The sequence below is a fragment of the Hakea prostrata genome, chromosome 8 (genome assembly GCF_041222555.1).
Source record: "Hakea prostrata isolate BN-2017 chromosome 8, UWA_Hpros_2, whole genome shotgun sequence".
Taxonomy (NCBI): Eukaryota; Viridiplantae; Streptophyta; class Magnoliopsida; order Proteales; family Proteaceae; genus Hakea; species Hakea prostrata.
The window spans coordinates 13,131,717-13,151,218 of NC_142607.1; the positions used below are offsets into that span (position 1 = coordinate 13,131,717).

The 19,502-nt window shown below is 37.7% G+C and overlaps 4 protein-coding genes across 5 annotated transcripts in view; 2 read left to right on the forward strand and 2 right to left on the reverse strand.

Annotated features, from left to right (window-relative positions):
• The first annotated feature begins 540 nt into the window (after positions 1–540).
• Positions 541–6,648, forward strand: LOC149007021 (proline-rich receptor-like protein kinase PERK12). Its single transcript, XM_089165333.1, has 9 exons — positions 541–1,007; positions 1,148–2,183; positions 2,266–2,712; positions 2,815–2,901; positions 4,206–4,276; positions 4,402–4,478; positions 5,028–5,175; positions 5,525–5,686; positions 6,132–6,648. The coding sequence occupies exons 2-9, from the start codon at positions 1,256–1,258 to the stop codon at positions 6,387–6,389; spliced, it is 2,178 nt and encodes a 725-aa protein (XP_089021459.1). The 5' UTR covers positions 541–1,007; positions 1,148–1,255; the 3' UTR covers positions 6,390–6,648.
• A 199-nt stretch (positions 6,649–6,847) lies between these two features.
• Positions 6,848–12,983, reverse strand: LOC149007022 (transcription factor ABORTED MICROSPORES-like). 2 transcript variants are annotated; one of them, XM_089165335.1, is made up of 6 exons: positions 12,832–12,983; positions 12,448–12,758; positions 8,452–8,614; positions 8,244–8,366; positions 7,870–8,046; positions 6,848–7,775 (listed from the first exon to the last, which is right to left on the reverse strand). In XM_089165335.1, the coding sequence occupies exons 2-6, from the start codon at positions 12,453–12,455 to the stop codon at positions 7,713–7,715; spliced, it is 534 nt and encodes a 177-aa protein (XP_089021461.1). In that variant the 5' UTR covers positions 12,456–12,758; positions 12,832–12,983; the 3' UTR covers positions 6,848–7,712. The 2 variants fall into 2 exon arrangements, with proteins under 2 accessions (XP_089021461.1, XP_089021460.1); XM_089165334.1 differs by having other exon boundaries at positions 8,133–8,366; positions 12,832–12,982.
• A 1,335-nt stretch (positions 12,984–14,318) lies between these two features.
• On the forward strand, positions 14,319–16,796 carry LOC149007023 (uncharacterized). Its single transcript, XM_089166182.1, has 2 exons — positions 14,319–14,803; positions 15,942–16,796. The coding sequence occupies exon 2, from the start codon at positions 15,965–15,967 to the stop codon at positions 16,484–16,486; it is 522 nt and encodes a 173-aa protein (XP_089022308.1). The 5' UTR covers positions 14,319–14,803; positions 15,942–15,964; the 3' UTR covers positions 16,487–16,796.
• Positions 16,797–17,567: 771 nt separating this feature from the next.
• RGD3 (ROOT GROWTH DEFECTIVE 3) overlaps positions 17,568–19,502 on the reverse strand; it is a 52,771-nt gene continuing 50,836 nt past the window's right edge. Inside the window, exons 28-29 of the mRNA XM_089165023.1 lie at positions 18,894–19,106; positions 17,568–18,574 (exon numbers count right to left, since the gene is read on the reverse strand). Of these exons, the coding sequence (XP_089021149.1) occupies positions 18,401–18,574; positions 18,894–19,106 (387 nt within the window). The 3' untranslated portion in view covers positions 17,568–18,400. The remainder of the gene's footprint in view (positions 18,575–18,893; positions 19,107–19,502) is intronic.

The window sequence follows — 19,502 nt, forward strand, 5'->3', positions numbered from 1 at the left end:
ATAGTGAAATTTCTACGAATGCAAGTTAACCAAACAGTTAATTTTATGAATTATGACTTCATAGATTTGAAATCTTCACTCTCACGTAACCAAACAGAACCTTAGAAAATTAGGAAGGCGTAAACCAATTGATTTTTTATTTTTCAATTTAATCAATTATTTAAGTAATAGGTATTCTTTCTTTCTCAATTTATATTTTTCCTTCTTTTTATTTTTTCTATTATTCCTTCTAGAAAACAACGACCTAACATAAAAAAAATTTAATTTAATTTTTAAACTAATTAAATTAATTGTTTTTATAACATTGTATATTTGTATAGTTGATTAAATTAATTATTAAAGTTATTATTTAATTAAAAAAAATTTATTGAAGTAATTAAACTAAAATACGATAAATCAGTGGATCTCACATGAACTCGCACAATATGTGTATAAATATGTCTTACCAAAAAACAGTAGTGGATGATTATGTCATTTAATATACAACGGATAGTTGAAAAGGTAAAGACCATTCAATCAAAAATTTAAACGACGGTTTTGGGGTTTCTTTCTTACAAGAAAGAGCGCGAGACAACGACTGTCGCAAATCTAACGAACAGACACACTGTGATTAGATCAAGATAAGTTTGGAGTTTGAACTCTGAAAGACTAAGAAGTCATCGTAGTTTTGCGCGGTAAACCGAGAATTGAGGAGAGAACGTTAAAAAAAAGGCACAGAGGAAGAGCAGCAGTTAGGGTTTACGATTGTCATAGCTAGATTTAGAAATGGATAATCGAAAGGAGTTTGTTGGGTTGTTGCTAGTGAAGGTAGAGCCATATCTGGAGGTCCTCAAGGTTACGCGAATAATTCTGAGGGAGGCTTTTGGCGATTGTTTGAATTGTAATTGGAATCTCCGACACCATTGCCGGAATCTTTCAGGGAAAGGGAGATTTTTTGTTTGATCAGATGATGATGGAAAACATGGGATGAAGATTGTGGCATTGTTAGCTTATACTAATTCGACCAGGTTTTTATTCATCTCACAGCAGAACAATCTAGTTCTTGAATTTTTGAATGATTTGAATTTCGGTTTTAGGAATTTTTGAGTTTTTTTCATAATTGTTCGATTGTTTACCTTGAACAAAAAGTGATATTTCTGTTTCCCAGGGTTACTTGGTTTGATCTGTATACCGCTTATATGGAGATTAAGAACTGAAGACTTGGGATAAGATTCAGAAAGATGTTAGAAAGGAGGTGGAAATTATAGCAAGAAAGATGAAAAATCCAAATCCGGGGAGAGTGTTAATCTCAGAAGAATCCTCGGGTCCTAAAGCTGAAACTCCCCCCGCTCCTGATGAAAACTTGTCCAAAGAAACTGTCGAATCTTCACCTGCAGATTCTCCTGCTCCAGCTCAAAAGTCACCATCACCCTCCCAGGAACATGGTTCTCCCCCGCCTGCATCATCAAAGGCCAATCCTCCACCAAAAACTTCCTTGCCTCCGGCATCCAGTCCACCGGCTAGTTCCACCACCTCACCACCATCGGGTGCTAGTTCTTCACCCCCTCCTCCAGCATCTCCACCCCCAGTAAGTTCTGGCGGCTCATCAAAGCATCCGCCTCCATCACATCCTCCCCCACCAAATGAGTCTCCTAAATCGAAAACGCCACCTCCGCCAGTGTCAAAGTCTTCTCCATCTCATCCTCCTCCAGCTTCCCCTCATCCACCCAGCTCTCCCGATACACCTGTGATTTCTCCTCCATCTGATTCTTCCGACACATCCACACCTCCCCCACCTGCTACTAATGCTTCCCCTCCACCAGCTGGAAAAAAGTCAGGATCACCACCAGCAGAAAAAGGTTCCCCTCCATCAGCTGAAGGCCCATCCAAGGCTGTCCCAACCCCGCCACATGCATCTAGTTCACCACCCGCAGCATCAACCAAAACACCTACTTCCTCTAATGTACCACCATCTAAATCAACTACTTCAGATAATGTCCCAAAACTATCCCCTCCTTCAGCAAAATCAACCTCTGATTCTTCCACCTCTTCCCAAGAGGGTCCCATTATTGGATTCACAGTGGCAGGAGTGGTGATTGTTGCGTTCTTCATATTCTGCTGTGTAGCAAGGAGAAGGAGAAAGAGACAAGAGGCTTTTTTAGCCCAATACAAACCTCCTCCCAATAACCTCTCTGTACAACCAGGTAAAACACTTGACTTTCCCATAAACTCCTCTCTCTGGGGTCATGATTTTGATGGTTTAATTTTCAACCATTGTTATTGTAGATGGGTATTACTATCAATCGCCATCTGGGCAAGCAGATACCTACTTTACTGGAAAACCCATGGCAACTCCTGGACATGTAAATGGTTATGCAAACAATGGAGGATATAGTCCTGGAGCTGATGCAAATGTCATGGGTGCTAAGTCATCTTTCAGCTATGAAGAGCTAATGGAAATAACAAATGGTTTTTCTCAGAATAATATTCTGGGAGAGGGTGGGTTTGGATGTGTTTACAAAGGTTGGCTGCCAGATGGGAGGGTAGTTGCAGTGAAACAGCTCAAGGCTGGTAGTGGACAAGGGGAAAGGGAATTCCAAGCAGAAGTCGAGATCATTAGCCGTGTGCACCATCGGCATTTAGTCTCTTTGGTGGGGTATTGCATTGCTGAGCGTCAGCGATTGCTCGTCTATGAATTTGTTCCAAATAATACACTTGAACACCATTTGCATGGTAACTTGATTACTACAAAGAAAAATCTGCTTTCTCATGTGTGATCTGCAAGGTGTTATACTATTCTTTGTTATGAAATGTAACTGATGCATGCTTTTTCAGGAAAAGGAGTCCCTGTGATGGAGTGGTCTCAAAGAGTTAAACTTGCGATTGGGGCTGCTCGTGGGTTGGCTTATCTTCATGAAGACTGTGAGTATCTCATCTGCTACCACTCACAACACTTCAATATTTCTTCCTGCATGATGAGGAAGCATTCTCATTCCCACTCATAAGAACATAAGAACATAAGAACTCCACTCTATGTATTTAATGCTAAAGGTGTAATGAAAATATTTATTTTATTAAATCCACGATTTTATCTAGAAATTGCATATCCTCTATAGGTAGTTCATTGGATCACATCCTCAAAATGAGATATGGCGCAACAAATCATTAATTTTGGATTTCAAGTAAGAACTGTAAAGTTCAATCTGGGTTTTGCTTGGTGTGTTGGTCAAGTGTTCACTTGCTGAATACTTGGTCATGGGTTCAAGTCCTGTAAATAGCCTTTCTTGTAACAAGGACAAGGCTGAGTACATTTGACCCTTCCCAGACCCTGCTGAATGCTGGGTCCTTATGCACTGGGTACAGCCATCCATTCTTTACTTTCAGCTGTCCATTCTTGAATTTGATGAGTATTGTTCTATTACAGCCACTTGTTCTAAAACTTTAGCTGTTATCTAAGGACAATGACACCTCTGCATGTTCAAACCCAGATACACTCACAGCTTTGCATTTGCACCATCATTTGTTGGTGCCAAGGGTACAAAGTGTAGGAGAACAATAACACACAACACAATCAATCCCCTTGTTCTTACCAATGATTGGACATTTGATCTCCTACTCTAATACCACATTATGATCCAACCAAAAAGCTCAAACAATTAGGTAGAAGGGCCAACATGTATATGAAGTCATTCCCAAGTTCAAACACCTCCTATGTGTAGGAAGAATGAGATGAACCCATACATGTGGAAAGACACATGAGGGAAAGACAGCCAAGAGATTGCTCTAATATCATGTTACAACGTACAACTGCCTATTGTAAAACTTCAAGCTGTTAAGTACATAGTTGTTGTGTGCTTTGATTGTCTTATATCCAGGCCCCTGACAAGTGTTGGGTTGTCATGACAACTATGTTGAGTAAGGGCAACATAACATATATCAACAATTCTCATGAGTCATTATTAATATGATTTGATCAAGTGTGACACACTCTGTCTACAAATTTTATATATGGAGGTTGGTGGGTATAATGATTTGATCAACTGTGATACACTCTATCTACAAATATTCATATATCAACAGATTTACAATATTACTATGCACTTACTATACAATATATTACTGTTTCTGTGTATTGGGTTTCCTAGGCACTACGTCTAATTACTTAAGTAAACAGTTAATGCAACTTGATTTTCTCATTCTTTAAGCTGTCTCCAATATTTCTGCAGGTCATCCAAAAATCATCCACAGAGACATAAAATCAGCAAACATACTTTTGGATGATGACTTTGAAGCACAGGCATGCATATTTTGCTTAGCCCTTTTATTATCATTAAAATTTTCATTTTATCTGCTTCTTAACATGTTGGTATCTCTGAAAAATCCAATTTTCAGATATTTGATCTGACACCAGTCAAACTGCAGGTTGCAGACTTTGGGCTTGCGAAATTAACGAATGATACTAGCACGCATGTATCAACTCGTGTTATGGGTACATTTGGGTAGGTTGTGGATGGTCTTTCAATGAGTTCTCAAAGTTAGTTTAATTGGTAAAAGCTACATTCCCAAGTGTTATGAATAGCATCTTGAATAACCATACAGAGTACTGGGACATATGGTGCTTATGCAGAATGATAAAAGGACCAACCAGTAAGATAAAAGATAAATCTTCCCTTGAATTAATAGATTAAACTATCAAGCTGCTCAGGTAGTTGCACCCTCCAATCTGTTGTCACTATGGGCAGTGAGAATATCTAAAAGTGAAATATTTTGAAAATAAACTACATATAAATTGATTAAAATTAGCCAGAATGTCTTTTTTCAAGCTAGGAAGATCTCTAAGGAGAGATTCATGAAGAAAGTTGGTAGTCCACCTAAACGTCTCCTAGTATTCCTGCTGTTGATGGTAAATCTAATTGTAACACAAAGAAATAGCCTCACTTTATCTTTCTTTTTATCTCCAATAAATGCTTATACAAATACATGACATTGGTACTTTCTTCAAAATTTCAAATTGGCTTAGTCTCACTTACCTCAAAAATGTCTTTCAGGTACATGGCACCGGAGTATGCATCAAGTGGCAAATTGACAGATAGATCAGATGTGTACTCATTTGGGGTTGTGCTTCTAGAACTTGTGACAGGGCGTAAATCTGTTGATGCAACTCAGCCTTTGGGGGATGAAAGTTTAGTAGAGTGGGTATGGCTAATGCAAGCAGTCACACGCAAACTTGAATTATTCAAAAAGAATCAAACTGCAATTAACTCCTATCTTAGTCTGAGTGTATTTATTACACCAAGATTCTTAATTTTATGCCAAATCTTTAACATTGAAACAAAATTATATCTTAATTATTCCCCTATTGTATTCTGTTATGTGCTGAACTTCCTAGAGGGTAGCCCTTACACCTCTGTGTATCCAGCTTAGTTTGCAGAAAAATAATTGATCATTCAGCACACAATTGGGAGTGATTTTTTCAACCACTTCTTGTCTCCTAGAATTTAACTTTCCTTCGTTTGATGATTGCTTTCATATCGATTTTTGGCAGGCGAGGCCACTCTTGAACCATGCAATCGAGTCTGGCGATTTTGAAGAATTAGTAGATTCAAGGCTTGAAGGCAGATTTGTTGAGAGTGAGATGCGTAGAATGATCGAGACTGCTGCTGCTTGTGTACGCCATTCTGCTCAAAAGCGACCCCGAATGTCACAGGTGATAAAAGCATATCATTTTCAGCTTCACCTTCTTTTTGCTTTGCTTCTTTTATTCCTAGCTTTCAGGATTTCGAAGGAATGAAGAACCCATGAGCTTGGCATACTCGATGTACGCAGTTAAATGCTTGTTTCTGCAATAAATATGAAAGTCTGGAATAAGTAGATTCTTCATGACTTGCTAGAATTAATTGAGTGATTACGAAAAGCAGCAGCAGCAGCAGCTGTAGTGGTATAGTAATAATAATAATAATTAATTTTTTATATAATAATGTTATAATGATTCTGATAATAATAATGATGAAATAACGACTGCAGCTTCCTGCCTTTTAACTAGTTTCCCATTCACTTCTGTGGTTCCTTCTACATTTTTCTTTTGTTTTGGCTTTGATGTGCATTGGGCGCATGGATTTGTTGAACCAACGCCCTATTTGTTTCTCTTTCAGGTTGTAAGAGCATTGGACACTGAGGGTGAGATGGGAGATCTGACCAATGGTGTGAAAGTTGGCCAGAGCACAATTTTTGAGGCGAACAAGCGGTCAGCAGACATGGAGCAATTCCGCAGGTTGGCACTTGGTGGTGATAGCACTGAATTTAGCATGTACAGTGGGGAGAGCAACTCTAGAGAGGTACCACTCAAATCCAAGAGTTCTTGGAGTGATGATTCAAGTGAGTGTTCAAGTGCTGGCAAACTCATGGCATAACACAACTAAATGGTGGTGTGCAGATCTCCAACAACACATGCCCCAACAAATGATGCTGCCATACTGCTGGGATTCTACATCTCAAGGGGTACATCCATTTATGCTGTTCAGTTGCATCTGATTCTGGAAGTTCCTTGGGAGAAAGTACTTATTTCTCGTAGCTAGAATCTAGAACCACAATCATAATCTCAGCATATTGGATGTTCACAACAATCAATTTCTGTAAGCCCAACTCACTTGACCTGATTATTGCGAGCATTCGTTTCTCCAAACCTTTGTTTTTCAGCACTTCTTCTTGGCCCTATTATACGAAAAAGAGAAAGAGAACCCCCCCGGGGTGGTTGTAGCTGATAGTATTTTTTTCCCCCTTCTTTTCATTGTATGATTTATGACAAAAGTGGCCTTTCATTGTCATTTTGTATCAATGGAATATTATACTTTAGTAAAAACATTTTTAATCCACTATGATTTGGTGATGCTGTCTTTGTTCTAATGACTTCCATTGGCTGATGCAAAGGCCATACAGCTCTTAAAAATTTTCAATTTGTTTTCTTGAGGAATCACTAACCCAGGGGTTTCTGTTAGAGTTTCCTGCATTCACCAATAGCTGAGCCCAGGCAATGAGTCATAGTCAGGTATAAGATTTGTGCCCGCAGAATATTTGAAGATAAACCATATATTGAGATTAGTTTTGTTGATGTCAGGAATAAACCTTTGTTGTTATCTTTGTACACACTGAAATGCAGCCTACCTCCTGAGTCATCCAGTTTTTCATTGGTGACAGGTGACAACTGACAACAGACTCCTGGAGTAAAGGATGTTCATTAGGTTAGCAGGAAAAGAAAAAGGAGGGGGGCAGGTAGCTATGGTTGTAGTCAAACAAGAAAAAGGGCAAAACAACTACAGATGATTATTTCATGTCAATGACTTGAATCTTGGATGTCTTCTCATGCCCCTGCTTTGGTGTAGTAGTAGTACAGATGGTTGCTCACAAAATATCCTACTCCAACTTGGTACAAACCCTATTTTCTCTTCCCATTGCAAGATATTCCTTTTTTAAATTTGGGGAAATTCTTTTGATTTCCCTTTGTTGTATCTGCAAAAGCTTCGGGTTTTTTTTGGGGGGTTCAAAATAATTTGAAAGATCTCAGCAAGGGTTACAGAGCACTTCCCTCTACAAGTTCACAAGTTTCTACATGATATGGATCTGATTAGCAGATTTAACTGTGCTAAAAATCAGTTCAAACCAACAATCTGTAACCAGAAATTAGAAAAACATGGAGATGGTAATGCTGCCGATCCATCTATCTTTCCATTGTGACTTCATCTTAAAGCTTGAGTGACATTTTCTCTCACATGGTGCGCTTGGATTTCCTCACAGTTTGCCTTCAAGTAAGAACAACAGCTAACATGTAAGTTTGAGAACCAATTTTAATGGAAATCTACTCATTCCAAGTTGTTCTGGTAGACAAAATTTTACCTCTGCAATCAGAACACTCGAGACCTTGCCTCTGAAGTTAACAACATTAACATCTGTAATCAAAAGACCTAACCCATTCATGGCCTCCACCAGTCTACTAAACCCACCTATCCTCTGCTCGCAACAAACCCTAACATGGAACTCCTTGGCCCCAACTTTCTTCACTTCCACTTCAACCTGAGTACAAAAAAACTAAGAATTTAAGACAAAACAGTAACAGTTAGAATGATAATTTTTGTGCTCTGTTTCAAAATATTACTAACTTTCTGTTTCTGAGATGGCCTCTCTATGCCATTTATACTTGAAGAGCCATAAGAATCACCACTATTATCTTGAACCCCAAGTCCAGTTGAGTTTGGGATCTGTAAACGTACAATGTCTTTGTTGTCTTGCTGCTGCTCTTCCGGCTCTTTCAACTCATCCTGAAGCCTCTTCACTATTCCCTTTAACTCCACAATGTAATTAACTGCGTCACCCAGAGTAGAAGCTTTATCCATCTGCAAAAGAGGAAGGGTTGGCATTGAACATACATAAGAATCAAAACCAGAATTCAAAGAATCAGATGAAGTGATAAGTGATAACCTTGGTGATCTTAGGAACCAGGGAGCGTAAAGTAAAGAGCCTATCTTGTATTCTGTTCCTCCTGTTCCTCTCTGCGATGAGGTTCTTAGATGGGTATGATGGTTCTCCTTCCAACCTCTTGCAGACCCTCAGTCTTCCTTCCTTCCTCATATCTAATTCGCCTCTGAAAACCCAACAAGAATCACCAAAGCCAAGGGAATTTTGCAATGTTGAGCACTAATTTCAATTGATAAGTTCCAGAATGAGTGCCTTTGTACCAGGGACGAAGGGTAGAAGATTGAAGTAAGTGGAAACAGTTTTTCTTAAAAGAGATACTAATGCTTCCCTTTAAATTCGAAGTCTCTCAAATTTGGGAGAACAGGATAGGAGCAAGGCGGCCAATAGGTTTTCTCTTACCTGTATAGTACGGTTCAAGCATGTTCCCTTGTTCAGGTGCTCCTCTCTCTCTCTCCTCGAGACTCTCAAGTAGGTGTAGATTTTTTAGGTATCAACACAATAGGCTAGTTGATCCGTTTATGAGGCGATATTCCTCCATCCAAGGTGACACCTCATCTCCAAAGCACAACTATGGCAAGAATTTGAATTTGAATTCAAATTTAACTCGCGTGGATCAATGCATATATCAGCATTGGATGGCTAGGAATGGTAAAAAATCGAGGAGTTTGGATCACCTCTCCGGAAAAACAATGTGTTCCTTTGATGTTTCTTAACTATAAATCAGAAGATAGGATGAAACCCGCCTCTAAATACTGATAAAATGAATCAACGGTTGAACCCCAGTAGATCCTTCCTCTATTATATGGTTGAGAAACATCAAGAGAGCACATTGTTCTCCCCTAACGAGAAAATGAACAAGGCTCCAAATGGAATATCTGATCTGTATAATGGCGGTATTGGAATCTGCCTTAGAGAAAAAGATTTCTAATTTCAGGTTAGAAGTTGAGAGTTAAGAGAAAGATTGAAAGGGGTTACCAGTTCTTGGCTCCCATCATCTAGTCATCTGGCAGAGTTAGTTCACTTATAACGGTTTAACCCAACAGCCAATAGGCCTCCATTGCCGTGTTTCTGTGTTGCTCTCTGTCGCCAGACAAGCTTTTTTGACCATCAGTAGATCAGAAAAGCAAGCCAGGGGGTAACATGGGTGCGAAAGTTACTAGTAAGTGGTAACCGCACGGTATCTAATAGTACAGCACTACCCACAAAGTCTCATGACTGTTTCTTTCAGAGAAAATTTGAAGGTACACCACACTCAAGAGTATCAATTTGGTATAAAATTGTTATTGCTATGGTATCAAATAAATTTACCTCATACCCATTATCTTATTGAATACAAATAAATCATACCATTATTATACCGTATTTATTCATCAAATCTCTATTTCCTATGAAATGGAAATGAATATAGACTTGGTTCTAAATAGGTTAATAAAATTTTACCAAAAAAATAAAAACAAGGTTTATAAAATCAGGTTTTGTTGCAAATCCTGGCAATTTTTTTAAACCAAAAGAGAATAATGAAGAGAGAGAGAGAAACAATGAAGAATTGGTGAACTATTTGGTAGCCCCTTGCAAGGACAATTATATTATTGGCAATTGTTTGTTGGTTATCAAAAGTCCAATAGATTTTAGAGTTGGAAACATTTATTGTGTTCTCTTCACACTTTTCTATCACAGATTTAGGAAGGGGCCCACCTCTGAATACTGACAAGATAGACCAAAGATTATCTACTTTGTTAGTGATTGGTCCACCTTGTCAGTGTTCAGAGGTAAGCCCCCCTCCTGAATTTGTTGTGGAAGGATGTGATGAGAACTTCTTCCTCTACCCCTACAAGTAGAGATTCCAAACTCTAGATTTTATGCACATCTAGAAAAGTTGGGATGGGATTTTGGATTAGTCCTTCCTCACCCATGGTGATTTTTTCCTTAGGAAATCTATTAATCAACTCAATGGTACGTGAATAACTAGTTCTTTTGAATCTTAGCTTATCCAATCTCTCTTGAATTTCTTCTTTATCTACATCACTGAGTTTTACCTTATCAAATTTCTCTTAAGTTTCGCCTTATCTAAATCATCTACCTCTTGTAACATGTTATCCAATCTCAAGCAACTAGCAAAGCAACCCCATGGAGTAAAACCTCTCAACTTCTGTGTATATAAATATATACTATAACATGAATGAAAAACAAACAATTACTTCAACTCAGTTGAGTCTTTTAACATTGATCCAAGTTAGAAGAAATTGATCACCAAGAACCCAATTTTCATAAGCTAGGTTTGTAATGTGGATAGTAGGATCAAAAGAAAGAGAAATTGTCTCTGCTGGACTGGAGAGATATCCATACATCTTTTGGGCACAAAGTAATTCAACCTAAGTTAAAGTGATTGATTGTTTTCCATTCACGTTATAGTATATATTTATATACACAAAAGTAGAGAATCTTTGCTCCATGGAGTTATTTTGGTAGTTACATGAGATTATGCAACTTGTTACTAAAAATAGTCGTTACAAGGTGATTTAGATAAAGGTGAAACTTAAGAGAGATTGGATAAGATAGGAACCAAGAGAAATAGTCTTTCATATTCCATTGAATTGGTTGATAAAATCAATGGTCATAATTATTTTAGTTATTTCAAGGAGTTGATCAAAATGTCCTTAATTAGCTCAAGAGTTTCATGCAAATAAAGGGAGACAAAAATTCTTCATCAAAATAAATCCAAGTTTCCTTTACTAAGTCACTCACCTTTTACTATTGGATAAAAACCCTTTATTTTTTAAGTCCGTTGTATCTATGTGGTGTATCGGACGGTGCACTATACACTTGGCAGAATAAATATACCAAGTGAATGGTACACCGACTTATGCACCACATGGATAATGGGTCGAACTTAAAACCTATGAATTTCATAAAATAAAATAAAAAAAGCCAAAGGCATTTAGGTTTTAGTCAACTTAACAAGTAATATTATGCAACTGCATCCTCTCAAGTTGTGGTGCACTATCCAGTGTACTTTAAAAAGCATACTAAACAAAAATTACTGCATCTTAGAGAGTAAGAATTGAAATATGTGATGTGTGTTGTTTAATGAACTCTAATGGTATACTAGGCAATGCAGTGCACCAAAGAAGACAAAAATTTCATTCAATGACCAATAATGAAATTCACATTGAGAGAAGGATAAACTTTATTCTTTATTAAAGTAAGAAAAAATTCTCTTCCATCACGAGGAAAAAGAAAATATACTCACCTACGATCATTATTACTCTGCCTCCTACAGACAAAGTCGACACTTCCTCACATTATTGGTGAAGAAACTTTTCTTTCCCTTTAATCATAATGAAGTATGTATCGTTGATTTTTAAGTTATTCTTGTAGTAGAATAAAAATCAATATAAGGGGAAGGGTAGTTTCGATTTTGTCTCAAAGGGAGTAGAGTACTAATGATCCTAGATGAGTATACTTCAACATTATTATGTTATTCATGATCATATGACCTATAATGTCGAAAGCAAAGACACCGTATAATTTAGGAGGGAATTGTGCTTTACTCACACCCCTCCACCACACATTTAGGTGGGAAATTCACCTCTGAATATTGATAAAGTTAACCATAAATACTTAGAGACGATGAATCCCCTCCTAATTGTGTAATGGAGGGATATGAGAGGAGTACAATTCTTGGGTAGAAGAGCGGAATCCGAAAATTACATCAATGAATAAGCCATGGCCAATTAGAATTCTAGGGTTCTCTCTGCCTCCCAATTTTTATCCTTTCTTGGTCACTATTCAGCTCCCTTACACTTCTCATTAGAAAACTAACAAAAAGTGAAAGGGTGCAAAGTGAACATCAGGTGAGGTGAGTGAAAATTCACCTCTTATGAGTTCTTATGAGATCCTGCTTCAGTACTCCTAAAGTTGATGAAGGAGAAGATTGAAACAAAAAAGACATAAAATGGAGAAGAAAGTAAGTTTAGGGTTAAAAAGATTTCAGGGTACCCAGTCATGAGTGTCAACTGCTAAAATTCCTCTTCACCATGCCTACTCCGGATTCCTGATGCAAGAAGAGACGAACAGAGAGAGAGCAAATTAGTTCCTTCTTGGTTTTTCAACAAAACCTGGTAAAGCAAAACTTCTAAAAACAGAATCGCAGAAGAAAACTGAAATTTTTGTAGAAGAAAATGGTCAGCAAGAAAGATCTCCAAAACCCAAGACATTTGCCTCCTCTAGTTAAACATGTTCATGAATTGCGATAGAAACAGAGCAACCAACAAGTTCAGGGCTGTTGAAAAGAGCCAATCCAGTGATTCCTGAGAGCAAATGAAACATAAACATTGTTAGGAACAGAGAGCAGAGAGAGTAGAGAAAGATTAGGAAAATCACCTTCAGGCTTTCACCGTGAAGCCATCAGTGACAGAGAAGCAGAATTGCTGGATCTGCAGTGAACCACAAGGGTAGAAATTATTTAAAGCAATCATACAAAACAAGTTGCTTTTTCAGGAGCAGAGGATGGTGGGTAGATATCGAAGAGAAAAAGATAAAAGAGTGAAATTGATGAAACACCTACATGAGTTGTCTCTTTCGGAGCATGATGATGGAAAAGAGAATCTCCTCACCATGGAGATTTAATAATAATCTAAAGGTAGATTCACTCCAAAGCATTAAATTAACCACCATTAACATGAGATCCTGACTCACTGCTTAAGAATACACTTTTATCTTAATGGTTCTCGAATTGTGTGCTAAAATCCCACTAACACATTACCCAAGATTCTTTTGAAAAGAGCCCATACATTTGTGTGCCTAGATGAATTTTATACATCTCATAAGAGAAGAAGAAAAAAAATTGTCATTTTAACAGTCCAACTAGTTTTAATATATTTTTTGAAGTGTTGATGCCCATGCAAGTATTACCAAGCCTGATGTCAGAGGAATTGTTAGAAAAATGTGTAGAAGTAGGATAGTCAACAAAGACCTGGATATGAAAGCCCTAACATAGTTTTGGCTTTTTGGGTTATGAAGATCTAGATCTAAAATAATGAAGTTTTTAATGTTTCTTATGAGTTGTGACTGACATCTATAGGGTTTAACATGCAATATTAATATGATAAGATAAAAATTAAATAAAAAATACTTTATAAGATTCTAATTTTACCCTTGTTTTTAGTCACTTGATTCATTTTAAATTGTAAAAAGTAGATTATAATTAGATGAAGTTGAGCAAATTCCCAATCAATAAGAGAGCTAAAACAAAACAAACCCTAATTGCTGGCCCAGATCCTTGCTTATCTTAGTCAGCCCTAAATTTGTGATGGTCATAGGTATACCTCAAGTATCATTTTTCATTCAATGGTTGCTCGTGAATGTTTATCCTTTGGATGAATCAAAACAAAACCTTATTGCTGGCCTACACTCCTTGCTTAACTTACATAGCTCCAAACTCTCAGGACAATATCTACATTATCATAGATGCATCAAGAATCTTTTCTTATTCAACAGATGCTCTTGAATGTTTCTTCTTTGGATTTGAAGTTAATCTGGGTCAGCTTTTTGTCATTGATTCTAAAGAGATCATCTAGGCCTAATCCCCAAAAAATTTGAACCCTTAACCTAGCATTCGTCTTTCCAATCATCGCCTTATGTAACCGTAACCATAACAGTGAACAAAGGACGTTAAAGGTGTAAAATGGTCCCATAGCCCCACTTGAAGTTAAAACTCCTACAGTAGTTTGAAGTGTGATTGAATTTGTTTTCTTGCATAAACACTTTCACATGCACTATCTCATGGATCCATTGAGCTATGGCACTGCAGTGCTACAGAGTTTTTTTTTCTTCTTTTCTCCACCAGAGTCATGAGCATTAGACAAACATTGCAGCAGAGACCCACGTACTACAAAACATAGACCAAGAAAGCGTGTGTGTGTGTGGTGTGGGGTCTTCGTTCATGTCCTATATTCGCTGCCATCGGGAATCATGAAACCATAGGTCGTTCAAAACTCTCCATTAATGTTGGTTAATTAAACAAATCTAATTCATCAAATTCAACGATGATCTGATGAAGTTTCTTCACTCCACTGCTACTACTTCAGTTTCTCTCAGATTTGTTTATTAGCAATCAAAACCAAACAAACACCCACGCCCAGAAAGCGAGTTCAGCGAGAAGAGCTTTCAGTAATGCGTGAAAACGAAAGCGACCTCTCGGATCAGATACAAGGCTCTGTACTTCACTGGGAGTTCATCGACAGTAACTTGCAGAGAACCCAGCTTTGTTTGAACTCGAATTCTCTTCTTCTTCTTCTTGGGTTTCAGATCAAACAATCAACCCAGTTGCAGAGGAAGTAAATTAGTATCAAAGGTAACATTTTTATTCTACTAAACCATAATGTAGCATGTAATGATCAATTCTCATCTCTGCAACTTCGTCATAGACTCATAGCTTCTAGGGCAAAATCAGAACGAATCAAATTCACATGGTATGGTAATGGTGTCCACGTTGGTCTCAACCAACTCCACAAAATCTAAAATGAGTAATGGAAACTGTTTCACTACCATTTCTTGAAGACTCTGCTACTGCCATTTTCCCTTTTCTGGGAAAAAATAAATAAATTTAAGGGATGAACGATTCATGAATCAATCCCATTCTAACTTCTCTATCCTCTGTTCAGAAACCATAATGCGAAAAGCTGTATAGAAGGAAGGAAACTGATGGTATTCTTCCCGAATTACTACTAACTAGTCAGAGGAACTGACAAAGTCAGGTCTCCTGAGCTTCTCTTCTCTTTCCAGAGTCTAGGCATTGCAATTTTCACATGGGAGTCACTGAGAAGGGTGAGGATGATGGTTTGTAGCTAAGCCGATTTAGGTCAGGCATGAGAGATTGCCAAATTTCAAGAAAATGCAGTAAACAGAAAGTGTTTCACGAATCTAGGTCTTTAAGCTTTCTACTCTCAGGTGCCATTTCTGATGTTTTAGTGCTTTAGAGGTTTTGTTCCTTTCCGTCCTTCCTCTGCCATTACTGATTCTCCTGAATTCCTGACCGTCTCTGCAAACAATACCTTTAGTCTTAAATCATTCACACAACCCACGATTCTTAACAAACAAAAAAAAAAAAAAAAAAAAAACCCACGACCCTCTTTTATTCAGCTTGGCATTACCTTACGCAACCTGCTTCTCCTCCTTAGTTATCAAATGCTCTTCTCATGCCCCTCCTACCCTTTAAGCTTTTCATGTTCATGGGCTAATTCGTCTAAGCTTCTGAGTTGTTGTTTTTTATTTTAACTTTTTTCTTCTTTTCCCCGGAGGATTTTATTGTCTCTAGAACTCTCATTTGTGGGATCCATGTCATTCAATTCATTTGGAAACCTAAAGTTGTCACATTTCCTAATACCACTGATTTCCTAATCAGATATATGAAATTTCTCCTTCTCAATTATTTATACGAGGAAGAGAGGACCACTCTTTTTAAGTGTTCGATCAAAAGCTTGATTTTGCAGGTGGACACAATTGAAGAGATCGAATGGGCGAAGACCCAGATCGCGATTCACGTTGGAACCGGAGCATTGGAAGATCAAATGGGAAAGTTACAAAAAATCGTCAAGTGGATGATGGGTCTGGAGATCTGATCAAGTGTTCAGGAAAGTACTGCAGTTCTTGCACAGCTAATTTCATGGCGGATTGTGTAGCCATCTGTTGCTGTCCTTGCTCAGTGGTGAGCTTCTTGGCGCTTGCGTTCGTGAAGGTGCCTTGGATGATGGGTAGGAGATGTTTGGGGTTAGAGAAAAAGAAAAAGAAAGCTCACAAATCTGCAAGTAATGGCAGAAGGAAAGCGATGGACAGGGATGTCGATGGAGTGATAGAAAGACATGAAAATTTGAGAAGATTGGAATACCAAATTCCACGTGGGATAGATGATGACGAAGCAGAACAGAAAGAAGATTTCTGTGCAGGAATTGAAGCTGAGAGTGTCTGGATGGAATTGTATCAGTTGGGTCACCTGGGTTTTGGTAGACTCTCTTTCTCTGAAATGCATGGGGAGTAGAACTGTTCGTAAGAAAACAGAGGAAGAAACAGTCTTTCTTTCCCTGGAATCCTATTTTTCAATAGATTACTCATGATGTGAAATGCCTCATTAGATTAGATTTCATGTACTTGTTTCCTCCTGAGGTTTCGCTATCAAATGTCCACTAAGATAATAAAGAATTAATTTGACTTTTCAAAAATCAGCTTCTTTTCTTTTGTTTTCTGCAACTTTGCTTCAAAAGCCCTTCAAATACTACTAGGATATCCAGTACACTTTGTTCCCATTAAACACCTAATTAATTTTGATTCTATGAACCACACACTGGACCACTAGGCTTTTCAGCCCAAGCCTAATTTCACTGTCGATTCTGGCTCAAATGTAGTTCATGTTTGCCAAAATTTAGTTCCTATGCAAGGTCAAATGGTCCAAGTGGTCCAAATAGTTTGGCCAGAAGGATCCAAGTGAAATAAAGGTGAGCCACAAAGCTCTTTGTTAACTGACCCCTCAAGAGGAACAATCACCAAGGGTGATTCACCTGCAATAGTTTATTGAAAGATAAGAACCTATTAAAGGCTAATTTGAGAGAGGGAATAGTTAATTAATTTCTGTAAGGGCTGGTTTGTTATATGAATCCAGATATTTCTATAAATGTGAGATTTATACCGGTTTGGTTGTGAAAATCCTTAGATTCATGAAATCTAGAGATTCATCTTTTTACACTAAAAACATGAATATGTATATTTATAGGTCACCCCTACTATAAAAGAGCTAAACATTGCGACGGAATTATCCAAACTTCGAATTTCAAACAAGAACAAAGAACTCTCTAGGGTTTTCATTCCACAGATTCAGGTTAACCAAACAATTTATTTTATGAATCATGAACCTAGAGATTTGAAATCTCCTAACACAAATAACCAAACCGGCCCTAAGGAAATCTCAATAATTTTTGACAAGAGAATACAAACAAATGAATAGTCAGCATAAAAGAGAGGAAATTTCCCTCATTTTTTCTTCCTAGAAGTTCATCTGTATGTTCAATACATATCCCTTCTCTGTCTCACTTATGAATAAACTTCAACCATCTGAAAAAATAAGGTACGAGTTCATTTATATTCATATGGAGACAACAAAATGTTGACATGCTAACATGTCACACATGGTCGTGCTTCCTGTTGTATATGGTACTCTTATCCTGTTTAATGACATATCTACTTTCCACTCATGGTCAAAGAAAAGACCTGAGATTTTTCTTTTAAAACAGAGAAATCCCTACCTGATGAAATTATACCAACCAGGATGAAACAACGTATACGAACCTATTATTGGCACTTCTTGACCCTTTCAACGTTATGCAGCAGTACCTCAAAACCCTCCTGTAAATGTTTAGAGCTGAAACTCACCCCTCAAAAAGACCCTGAAGTTACAGAGTTGGGTTCCAAGACCCTTGTTTTGAATATTCTCAGATCTGTGTGAACCAAACTGCCCAAATTGCAACTTCATAGCCAATGCAAGTGATTCTGATAGGTATACCCTGTTAGAAAACAATTTGCCTCGTTGTAATGTCTTCACCCAATGACATGATACAGGAGAATCACTGAAAAATTACCAGGAAAGAGTAAACAGGTGCAATGCCATTATATTGAGAAGCTGAGAGTATATACAATATGCAAAGAATACAAATTTCTATTTCGCCGCCCTCTTTCCCTCCTACACCACCTTCAATAAACAGGATATATATATATCTGCCAGACCGGATGATCAGATTGCTGCATTTTCCTCTTTCAGCCAGCGTCCCAGAAATACAATGACCATTTACAATTAAATAAAACAAAAAGAAGGGGGAAAAAAGAATTAAGGCAACAGCATCAAAATTGAGAGCCAACAGACAACTAATACACACTGTACATTGGCTGTGATTAGATTCAGCTGTTAAGCTCCATTAAGCTTTGTTAGAAACTGATTGAGACTGTACTCCTCTGTATATTGTGATTGATCCCAAAGCTCCTCCAGTCCACCAAGTATAGCTTTCAACCCCCTCCCACCAACAACTGATTTTGGTTCACCATCTAAGCCGCCGTCTGAGCTCTTTGAAACAGCAGCACCCTGGTTGATCCAAAAATAATCCAAAATGTAGGAAACGAGAGTGAGAATTAGCAGAATGTCTAACCATTAAAGAATCATGGTTATACTTTAACCCATGGTTGAAGAACTAAATATCTAGTCTTCCCCACCAAGCAGGAGAGAATTATATTTATCCTTTAAATCAAAAAGCAAGTTTGGATGTGGTTTCTAACCATTTAAGATCCTATATTCAGGTTTTTATCATGCCTCTCGCCTAAGAGGACCAAATTAAATTTAATTTTCCATTGTAGGTACATACAATGATTTTCTCTGTTTGTTAACGGAGAGTGATCAATATTACCTTTCTGCTGGTTTGAGCTGATGTGAATAGATCAAGTAATTGGTCTGTATTCATAGTCTTAAGGCTGGTATTCTCTGAATTAATAACAGCATTGGCAACTGAAACTTTGAACTTTTGGAGGCTCATAACTTTCTCTTCCAGAGTTCCTCGCATGATAAGACGATGGACATTCACTACTTTGCGCTGACCCAACCTATGAGCTCTGTCCATGGCCTGAATTAATGAAAGAAACAGTGAGAATAAAATGATGCAATGGTACAAGGTATGATGCGTCATCAACCTGTTCAACAACTTAAAACATAAACTTCTAATGATGCATTTATGTGGCCTAGGATGAATCCCAAATTTAGGAGTTTGCAGCAAGATACTCGCTTCAGTCTAAGCATAACTCAAATCCTACGCAATTCTGATATTGTTGACCCATGTAATTGGTTCTATGCCTTATAGTTTGATTTAATCAGACTTAATTAGTAAGCTGTCTTGGACAGTATCTAATTCGTCTTTAATTAAATAAGATGGTAACAGAAAACAAATGATGGATTGCCTGGAAGTTGAAGTTAGAAGTAGATAAGAACTACGAAGTATAATGAGCTTCCTGGAATACCAGAA

Coding starts and splice junctions, on each gene's coding strand:
- LOC149007021 (XM_089165333.1), top strand. CDS start 1,256: ATGAAAAATCCAAATCCGGGGAGAGTGTTAATCTCAGAAGAATCCTCG. Junction 2,184..2,265: donor TAACCTCTCTGTACAACCAG/GTAAAACACTTG, acceptor TTGTTATTGTAG/ATGGGTATTACTATCAATCG. Junction 4,277..4,401: donor ATGATGACTTTGAAGCACAG/GCATGCATATTT, acceptor GTCAAACTGCAG/GTTGCAGACTTTGGGCTTGC.
- LOC149007022 (XM_089165334.1), bottom strand. Junction 8,367..8,451: donor TGGTTCCTAAGATCACCAAG/GTTATCACTTAT, acceptor CCTCTTTTGCAG/ATGGATAAAGCTTCTACTCT. Junction 7,776..7,869: donor CGAGTGTTCTGATTGCAGAG/GTAAAATTTTGT, acceptor TCTTACTTGAAG/GCAAACTGTGAGGAAATCCA.
- LOC149007023 (XM_089166182.1), top strand. CDS start 15,965: ATGGGCGAAGACCCAGATCGCGATTCACGTTGGAACCGGAGCATTGGA.